Source organism: Pyrus communis, chromosome 2, assembly GCF_041283825.1.
Source record: "Pyrus communis isolate YQ-2024b chromosome 2, ASM4128382v1, whole genome shotgun sequence".
NCBI classification, from domain to species: domain Eukaryota; kingdom Viridiplantae; phylum Streptophyta; class Magnoliopsida; order Rosales; family Rosaceae; genus Pyrus; species Pyrus communis.
The window spans coordinates 15,574,601-15,584,937 of NC_142566.1; the positions used below are offsets into that span (position 1 = coordinate 15,574,601).

Genomic DNA, 10,337 nt, shown 5'->3' on the forward strand with positions numbered 1-10,337 from the left:
CAAAAGTTCCTAGGGACATCAAAATGACGATCACGTTCAGAATACCTGTTGGAAATGTGCCCTAAAACCAATCATATGATGATACTTTATGGACATTTCACATGTTAAACTAATCTAGTTTAATGTAAAGGGCAAAGATTATTGTTTGAGCCGTCTCATATAAATGTTATATGCTTAAACGATAAGTCCAAGGAATATGTGATTGGAAGAATGCGATCTAAAGAAGTTAGATTCATGAGACCATTCTTTCGTTGACACATCCTAAACGTTCTTGATCATAGGATTGTCAATTGGGCATTGACAGTCCGTTAAGATCAGTACGTGCTATGTCTTCTCTCAGGGAGAGTGACTAGTCTCGAGTCATTGGTGTGTGTGACATCAAGACAAGTACGTAGGTGCTCAATAGAGAATGAGTTCACTGAACACGATCAACGAAGAGTTCTCATATTCATGTCACATGAGAACTCATGGTTGGGATAATGCAAAGTAGTCCTTTGACCTGAGGCATCACAGTTGTCTTGTGGTTAGGTCCTTAATCTTTGATTATGTCTTGTGGTTAGAGAAAGACCGTATTGCATTTGTAATCCTAAAACTGAATAGGTTCTCCACCTCTTCTGATTAGCTTGGGTAACCATGACATGCTGCTAGGCGTCAACCATGGTTTGTGGAAGCCCTAAAAGTGTATTATCACTAACGGGAGAATTGAAAGTAAGTTTCAATTCACAATCGATTTGAAAGAGTTTGAATCGCCCACTGCCTCGCTAAAAGGAACCTAATGGATCGTACACCGTGTAAGGTAAAGATTGAAGATTCAACGGAGATGAGTAAGAATAATTAAATGGTTTAATTATTTATGGCAAGGATTAATTAATATGTTAATTAATCAAACGAATAAGTTCGTTAAAGACCTCGGGATAGTTTTGGACCTTAAGGCCCAATGGGCTTCGAACGTCAAGTCCATTGACTTAAGTTGTGTGACAACTTAATGAATAATGATTCACAAATGCCCAAATAGCCCAATGAATACCCTAAGGCCGGCCATTTAGAGAAAGAGTGGGCTTTGGACTTATTTACAAGTTTGCCACTCAAATGAATTAAGGTATAAGTGTGACTTTATAGCCAAAATTCATTAAGGGTTGTTTTTGGGGAAATTGGAAAAACACAAACTCTCTTTTCTCTCTAAAAATGGCCGGCCACCCTTGAGGAAAACATCTAGCAATCTTACTTCCTCAAGGTCACTCATTTCTTCTCCAATCTTACCTTGGTGTGGAGACTTAGAGGTTCTCAATTTTGGGAACTTGGAGAAACCTTTTCATCCATCCAAATCCATGGATCTAAGATGCAAGGAATGAAGGCCCTCTCCTTGGGTGATTAGCCTTTGCTTATGCAAAGAGGAATCTACAAAGGTATTGATTTCTCAACTCACTTTGTTTTGAGTTGAGTCTTGGTTCACCTATCTACTAGGCTTTGAAGTTCATGGGTTAAGTTTTGTTTTTGAGTGCATATAAACATGATTCCGCCTTTTAATTGTTAATTGCATGTTGTTGATGTTGCTCAAATGAACTTGTTTTTCATAAATCTTCCTTCAATACCTTCGTATGTAGTTATTGTTGGGAGATTTTTGGGGACATTTTTAGCTCAACAAGGTAAAGAAGGAGACCATATGTCATCTCTATGCACCTCACGTGACAAAGAGCCAACCCTCTAGTGGATTTCGACTTACATCAAATCCAAGCCGTAGAAAACATCAAAGTGATTCCCGACCAACCAATCCAGCAAATCTCACCCGTCCAAACACATACTTCCATTCCCCAAATCCCAAACTTCCCCCCAATCTCGAAGCATACATACGCACTCGACCCCCTAATCCGTCTCTCTTCTTTTTCTAGTCGGCCACAAACCCTTCCTTCATTCTTCTCCCAAATCCCAAACCCCCAAAATCCAAAAACCTACTTCCAAAATTTAATAAAGATCGAAGCTTTCACTCTCACACGCAGTGAGAATGAGAGGTAATGAAAACCCACATGGATTCCGATCAGGGGAAGCTTTTTATTGGTGGGATTTCATGGGAGACCTCAAAGGATAAGCTTAAAGAGTACTTTAGCAACTACAACGATGTTTTGCAGATGGTAGTCATGAGGGATAAGATCTCCGACCACCCCAGGGGTTTTGGGTTTGTGGTTTTTGTAGATCCTACTGTTCTCGATAGGGTTCTTCAAGATACGCACACCATTGATGGTAGAACGGTGAGATTCATATTCCCAATATTTTTCCTTTTTTAGTGGGTTTCTGAACGTGATCGTCATTTTGAAATTTGAACATGATCCTCATTTTGATGACCCTAGGGACTTTTGGAAGTTTTCTGGAGAATGAGAGAGATCACTGGGATTGGAAGTTTTCTGGTTCGAGTTTTGTGAGAGCGGAATACGAGAGGTGTGCTGAAAGTGTGAGGAAAGCAGGGCAATTTTGTGGTTATTGAAAAATTCATTAAAGATCTTACTGTTCACCCGTGTTTTGAAAATAATCTAGTTTTTGGAAGCTACTATTTGCAGCTTTAGGTTTTGGGCTTATTTACATCCCAAACTTTGAAATAAAGTTGATTTTGAGAGTTTACCAAACACCAAAAACCCTCCCAACTTTTTTTCATATCCACTTTTTTTTTAAATCACCTCAATCCCAAACCAGGGCTAAGTGGGGTTGGCTAAACCATTGGATTGAACAAATAAAAAAAATAATTAGTAAGCATAATTAAGCAAATAAGTGTAGAATGCCCAAAAAAGTGCGAAAATTATTTTCCAAATTATATATATACTAAAAGCCTAACTTTCTGTTTAATTCCCTTTGTGTCCTTTTTACTGTTCCTTCGCCAGTGTTGTTCCCATTTTGCCCTTCAGTTGTTCTTTAAGTCTTACTTTTTCTGTCAATTACATAGTAAAATGACGGTTTTGACCCTGGATTGCCAATAGAAGTCTCTCGACTCCTTCCTCAGAAACGAAATCCAAAAAGGAAAAACTGTGCTCTGTACAAAAAGCCTAACTTTCTGTTTAATTCCCTTTGTGTCCTTTTCACTGTTCCTTCGCCAGTGTTGTTCCCATTTTGCCCTTCAGTTGTTCTTTAAGTCTTACTTTTTCTGTCAATTACACAGTAAAATGATGGTTTTGACCCTGGATTGCCAATAGAAGTCTCTCGACTCCTTCCTCAGAAACGAAATCCAAAAAGGAAAAACTGTGCTCTGTACACGAGACGATTTTGATTCCGCTTTGTGGTGCCTCTAGAACTCTCCAGTCCTGCGTCCGTTCATCATATCGCTGGACCTTCCACTTCCAGTGCATCTTCATGGTTTTTCCATCCGTTCCCTCTCTCTCTTTCTCAAATTTCTGCTTCCGCCGTTCTCAAACTCGCCTCTCTCACTCTCAAGCGTTCAGTCTCTCTTGCTCTCAAACGTTGCCGATCCGTCGTAACCCATATTCCTTTCCTCAAAATCCAAGGTACGGATTTCATGCAGCACTAAGTTTTTGGGATTTTTTTTATATTTTAGTTTTGGATTCGTAATTTTTTGCTCGGTGGCTGAGAAAATGTGATTCCGTGTTTTAGTTTTGGTGTTTTTGTGATTTTGGGTTCGTAGGTTTTTCAAAATTTGGATGTTTGTTTGTAGGTTGCAAAACCCTCTGTTCTCAAGGTAAGTAATTTAAAATTCTAGGGTTATTCTATTGAAAGTTTCAATTTATAGTTTAGTTTAGTTTTTTTATAATCAGAGTTGAGTTGGTATTTTGTTTGTGTGATTATATTGAAATCGGAGTTTCAGAGGACTTCTGTTTGGGTTTGATATTTTCCCACGATGTATAAAATGAGGGAGGGCAAAGCATTTAACGCACCAGATTATATTGGCTGTTTTTGTTATTTCATGCTACGTATTGTAATTGGGAGATTAATCTGTTAATTTGTGTTTATGTAGAAATTGGAAGAAGCAAATAACATGTATGCTTTTAGCACCACCACCTACACTGGATTCCAATGAACTATATCTGAAGAAACATCTGAAAAATTCAAAGGTATGCATAGTAGTCAGTTGCATTTGTGTTTTGCAGCTCATGGAATGCTTTTTGCAAGCTTAGATTCAACTGATGAAAGTTCTTATTGCTGTGGTTGTGTTGTGGTTGCAGCTTATGGAATGATTTTAAAAAAATCAGGCCATAATCAGTTTGTACAGGAATACCAGGAAATCAGGGATTAGGATTAATCTCCCTGTTAACATGTGGCCAGTAACATGTCCAGGGCAAGCTTTGAATGCACCTGATGACTTGCCTAAGAATGTCACACGGACTTTGAATCAGGGTTCAATTCCCATGAGCATGGATTTTCATCCTTCACAGCAAACTTTGCTTCTTGGGTTGTATTTTTTAAGTAGCTCCTTATATTTATTTGTATACCTTCGGCTCTACAGTTTTTCCCTAGATGCTTGCTGCTCATAATTGACTGTTGATTGATCTCGGTATATGCTTCAGTTGGTACCAATATGGGGGACATAGGGCTGTGGGAAGTTGGATCTAGGAAGATCCTCTTCATGGTAGTTAATAGATACTTTTCTATTTGAAAGTTCTTATTGTTGTGGTTGCTGTGTATTTACTTAGATTAATTATAAATTAGAGGTGGTTAAAAATTCGAAATTTTATTGATGCATGTTTTCTTCTTTCTTCCCAGTTATCAATTTGTTGTCTGAGGAGAATAGCTGAATAGATCATATAGTACATGAAGAAAATCATTTTGGTAACGAAGAAGAAAGAAGAGTGAAGTAATGAGATATGAAGAGAACTTTGCCGCTAAGATTAAAATAGAGATTGTAGTGAGCAAAGTCTAGGTATGAAGAGTTTGAGTTACATAATTGTTAATGGCTTTGTACCTTTCTAATTTTGTAAATCGTTAATACTATCTTAAAATTTAAATTATGAATCCTTATAATTGAAATGTCAATGATTCGAAGCTCATGACTGAATTATTACAGTTTTGTAAGATTTATTGATTACTTTTTTTCGAACTGTCTCTCGCAGCGGAATCACCGCCATCAACAGCTATGGCTGCGCAGTTCGTCGTCGTCCAGTATTCCTCCAAAATTCCACTATCTCTCTTTGCTCTCACCTACTCAGTGCGTCTCTATTCTTCCAGGTCCACCAATATCTATATCCCAAACGACTCCTTATATGTTTCTATTTGTTAGAGAAAGCTTTTGCCTTTTGGGTTCAATTTTATCTGCTGTCTGCATTGGATTTGATGTCTTCTTGGTCCTTATGTTTTTATCCAGCAATCGAGCTTGCATTATCACTTGAGAAATTAGCAAATGAAAGCTGCTTCACTTGCACACTGTAAAACATTCATTGTTATTGTATGACGTCTTTTTAATATAAGATGATTGGGCTTAGGTGATTATATTTTGTACCATCGATTGGTTCGTGTTGTGAATTAACAATCTTACTATACTATGTTCATCCTTGAATTTACGACTAACAGGTTGCTGAGAAGAACAAAGATGTGCAATTAATAGATTTTGTTGAAATCGAGTTTTTGGCTGAGCAGGTCAGTCTTGATCTCTTCCCTTATTTTTCATCAGTTGGAAAGGTTCTACAGGGACGCTTGCATGATTTTTGATGTTCTGCTTTTACCTTTGTAGGTGGAAGCCTATCAGGAAAATATCTAAATATTTTGCTCAACTAAGGACACTTCACAAAGGGCACGGTAGGAACCCATAATTCAATTGCATTATCATCTTTATCATACGTTTAGTGTTCATCTTTTGAATATAACATTACTTATCTGATTTCATTTTCTATTCCTTACTTGAGTTTCTCAAAACCTAATGCAAACAACTAATATGGCTAAAATTAGTCCCTCATGTATTTTCCTCATCTGAATTGGGGTTTTTAAAGTTTATCAAGAAATTTGATTCGGGATTCTGAATTTTTTTTTACAACTCAGAAATTTGTGGAGTTATTCTTAGGTTTTATCAAGATGTTTGATCTAGGTTTCATATATTTTGTGACTCACATTGTTTTTTAGCATTTTTTTTCTGTGCAATGAAAGATTTCTGTTTTCTTTTGATTTATGGGCCTGCATCAAGCTTCTGCCTTTCTATATTGATGAAATACTGATGGAAATGAGTTTCTTGCCAAGGCTCACAAGGCACTGAAATGCCCCTGCAAAGCCGACTTACAAAGTGGGCCCTATGGACTTCAGCTTTCAGAGGTTTTTCTCTGTTATCTTAAAAGCACAGTGGAAGAAAAGGGATCAGGCTGTGTCCATCCATTTGTAGTTTTGCATAATTGTATTCAAGTTAATCATTCTAAAGACAATTTAGAAGAAGATGCGATTAACAAAGATGATGGCTACAAAATCCTCCCCCCAACATGGTCCAGAGAATCTCAAAGATTAACAAAGATGACGACTACACCACTTTTTCTCTTTTCCTTTTCTTATAACAAACAATGACCATTGAGTTTTTTTTCTTTTTGAAAAATAAAGTTGGCCTGTCAATCTAAAAAAAAAAGATCCGGATTGTTAGTCATTTATATATTTTCTTTTAACCACTAAGAACAACAACAAAAAAGTGATCTTTATTGTTTTGTTAGTGTGAAATGGTATCTTTAGATTTTCATGAAGTAGTGTTTTGCTTCCATGCCTCAGAGGGTGGATATGGCGGCGGACAAGGACAGGCAAGTAAATTGGTCTCACTATCTGCCGTTTTGGCTTAGCCAGTGTCCATATATCTTTGTTTAACTCAGTTAATGTTAGTTGTGATAGCTTGACTAGGCTTATACAACATTACTTATCTACTCTATTAGATAGTGCTTTGCATTATTTTCCTTACAATTGATAGCGTGTTCTTTGATTTACAATTGACAGCGCGTTCTTTGATTTCCCAGATCCCACATCTTGCAACAACTTATGCTGCAGTTAATGCACTTATAACTCCTTGGTGGTGAGGCGAACTCTACAAATTTTTGCAGCAAATGAAACTTCCAAGCGGCGGCTTCAGGTTAGATATCATATTCATTTGTGTGGTTCTATAGTTTGAGGACATATATGTACAAGGATCATATGATTACCTTTGATATACTTTTACCATGAATTACTTCTTGAATGCATGATGGTGGAGAAATTGATGTCCGGCCTTGCTACACTGCGATTTCTGTTAGTCTTTCTCTGTTCTATTAGTTTCTGTTAGCCTCTGTGTTTATCACACTTAAATGATGGAGAAATGTACTTCTGTTATTCATCTATTTTGAGGAAAATTGTCGACACAATCATTTTATCTATTTTGATGGGCCCATTTTGATAAAAATGGGATTGTTGAAGCTAAGAAAGCTACTGATGCACATATGCTATCGCTAATTTTTTGTGTTTGATTTGTGATTTTGAAAATAATGGTTATTTCTAAGTGTGTGTTACTGTTTGGTTTAAGGCTTCTAAATCTAAGGTAGCTGCTAAGAATGGCCCAATTGCTGCTACAAAGAAGAAAGAAGTCTCAGCTGAAAGCTCAGATGAGAGTAGCGATGATTCGGAAGATGATGATGTGAGTTTTTGGTTTTCCAATCTGGTGCCATAATTTTTTTTTCGGTTGGGGTTGTTGCATGGGGCATTCACCTGAAGATTGAGTCACTCATATCTGTATATTTGGGATACATTGTGTTGTGTATTTATTCTTTGTTAGATTAAGAAAGATACCTTTTGGTCGATAGTGATCCTCAACTTTTGTGTCCACAGGAAACCCCTGCAAAGGTTACTGCGCAAAAAGCATGCACAGTTGCAAAGAAAGGCTCATCAATGGCTGTGAAGAAGGCATACACTAGCAGCTCTGGATCTAAAAAGAGCTCTGAATCTGAAGATGAGGTGTGTGCTCATGCTTAAATATTTGAATCATCCGAAGGATATTCCTTTGATGATTGTTGAATCCTAATCTTTCTGAGCATGGTTAGGAAGTTATGAAAAAAGTAGAAAGGATGTTCCCTTGATGATTGTTCAGAGAAGAATTCTGGTGATGGTTCATAGGAAGTGAAGGTTTATGTTTTTTTTTTAAATTCCATTTGGAATGTGTTGCAATAATATCAGTCTTTGAGAGATCAAATGAATAACACCTGCCTCTTTGCCTCTTTCTACATGTTTTATACAGTTTCAAAACCCGCAGCACTGCGCGGGCAAGCTTGCTAGTGAAAACTAATAGCAATTTTGAGTTAATTGTACCATGAGTTTTCTTTCATCTCTCCTTATATTCTCGCTTGTTTTCTCTCCATCTAGAACAAAAAAATGATTTTCACACTTCATTTTCTTCACGAAAAAAATTTCTTTATTTTTGGCATTTGGAATTGGATTGAATAATTCAATAAAGAATCAAAAGATAAAAGTTAACAATTATGTGCACAAGGTAGAAAGACGTGTGTGAATATCTTTTTCCACCGTCAAAATCATCAAAATAAAACCAGCGGTATGCCATTCAAAAAAATTGAAAGAAAAAAAAAATCTACAAAAATTTGAAGACCAACACATACGTTATAAGTAATAATCACCTAACATATCACCCAATATATTGCCATGGAAAACAATGATAAACGCAGTCACAAAAAGAGCAATGATGTCTCTTACCATAATATATGTTTGCTCCTTGGAAGAAATCACTTGCCTATATTGTCAGGTTTAATCATGATTATCAACTTAATTATAGAGCGGTGCTATTCATCCACATATTTTTACCTTTTCTACACACTCTTCTCAATTTTCAGCAGTCGAATCGAATGAATTGAAAAAGATCAAATGACAAAAATTGAGAGGAATGTGTGAGAGATAAAAAAGAAATGTGTAGATAGCACCATCTGAAATATAACGATAGTGGGTATGCTTCATAGATTTAGAAGTGGTTTGGTCACACAATTGCAGTATTACCAATAATTATTTAAGTAAAGATGTATACATGCCTTTGCCACACATTTTGATCTATACGTTTGGATTCAAATCCATTATGAATCCCGCAGTTTGAGTTTATGAATCACATCATCTATACAACCAGTGATAAGAAAGTTTTTCTCGCTCGTCGGTAATCCTTCTGTTCTTTTGGTCAGGGCATTGGGTGGTCATGTTATGCATCAATTTACCAACATCTTTAAGTTTATTGAAAAAATAAAAAAGGAAGAGAAGACAAGGGGTCTCCGTTAATAAGCTAAAGCTGGTGAAGAAGATGCTGGCATATATGAGTGAATCAATCTAGTTTACGGTGACCTTAAGCTTCTGGTCGGTGTGATTGCAGTGCCATTCACATATGAAATAGTAGTCCCCGGCAACGTTAAACATCAGTACGTCGTGGCCGCTGTTATAGGCACCGTTGTTTGGAGACGCAAGACATTGATCATACCCGTTAGCATCAACTACAACCACATTGTGGGCACCTGCATTGTAATTGAAAGCTGGAAAACAAAAAATCAACATTCAACGAATAAATGCAACGGTTAGGAGACTAACGTATTATTCGATACTAGGCATTTTCTTTTCATTGTTCCACAACAATGAAGTTAAACGATTTTTCTGACCAATTTAATGGAATAGAGTAACTTAAGAAACAAAATAAAAGTACGGGCGGCAAATTCATGCATTACAAGTTTAGTGGAAAAAGTGAGATTTTCATCAAAGTATAGAGAAGCAATGTGAAAGTGCTAAGATCACCTAATGAATCTCCAACATAGAATGTTTTTCCCTCAACCCAAGCATAGTAATCAACTCCTGAATTCCAGCCTTCGTCATCTCCGACGACATACTGTGTCGCGAACACCACGCTAGGAAGAACGAGGAGCACGATCACGAGAAGATAAGTGACTCGTGTGATAGGAGCATATTCATGCGACTTAAATGGCTTGTTCTCGTGCATTTACGTTATGTTTCTTTAGTTATTTTAGTCCTTTAAGCTATTTTCGTGTGTTTGTAGGTCCAAAGGGCTAAAGGAGCAAAAAGATGCATTTTGGAGACTTTTGGAGCACTTTTGGGCTAAGGATGGATAGCTTATGCTTGGCGCCAAAGTGTTGGACGAAATTGAAGACCTAATTGAAGACCAAAGTGTTGGAACCTTGTTCCCTTTAGTTTTAGGACATTTAAACCTTTCCAATTTCCTTAGCCGTGCATAACATTCCAACATTCCACTCCTTCATTTCAGCCACACTCCCACATATCATTACTTATCACCACATATCACTTATCACTTATCATCACCACATATCACTTATCAATTTTCATTCACCACTTATCATATCATTCACCACTTATCATATCATTCACTTATCATATCATACACTTAATTAATTAAC

General features: G+C 36.8%; 1 protein-coding gene across 11 annotated transcripts; it reads left to right on the top strand.

Moving 5' to 3' along the window:
* The first annotated feature begins 3,250 nt into the window (after positions 1–3,250).
* On the top strand, positions 3,251–8,141 carry LOC137737964 (ferritin-3, chloroplastic-like). Of its 11 annotated transcripts, none has more exons than XM_088684504.1 (12): positions 3,251–3,488; positions 3,626–3,679; positions 3,956–4,052; positions 4,164–4,567; positions 4,702–4,858; positions 5,049–5,163; positions 5,300–5,380; positions 5,506–5,571; positions 5,666–5,730; positions 6,676–7,027; positions 7,454–7,564; positions 7,756–8,141. In XM_088684504.1, the coding sequence occupies exons 1-4, from the start codon at positions 3,337–3,339 to the stop codon at positions 4,173–4,175; spliced, it is 315 nt and encodes a 104-aa protein (XP_088540630.1). In that variant the 5' UTR covers positions 3,251–3,336; the 3' UTR covers positions 4,176–4,567; positions 4,702–4,858; positions 5,049–5,163; positions 5,300–5,380; positions 5,506–5,571; positions 5,666–5,730; positions 6,676–7,027; positions 7,454–7,564; positions 7,756–8,141. The 11 variants fall into 11 exon arrangements, 10 of the variants coding, with proteins under 10 accessions (XP_088540630.1, XP_088540624.1, XP_088540645.1 ...); XM_088684498.1 differs by having other exon boundaries at positions 5,300–5,360; XM_088684519.1 differs by lacking the exon at positions 5,300–5,380 and having other exon boundaries at positions 6,676–6,778; positions 6,915–7,027.
* The last annotated feature ends 2,196 nt before the right edge of the window (positions 8,142–10,337 follow it).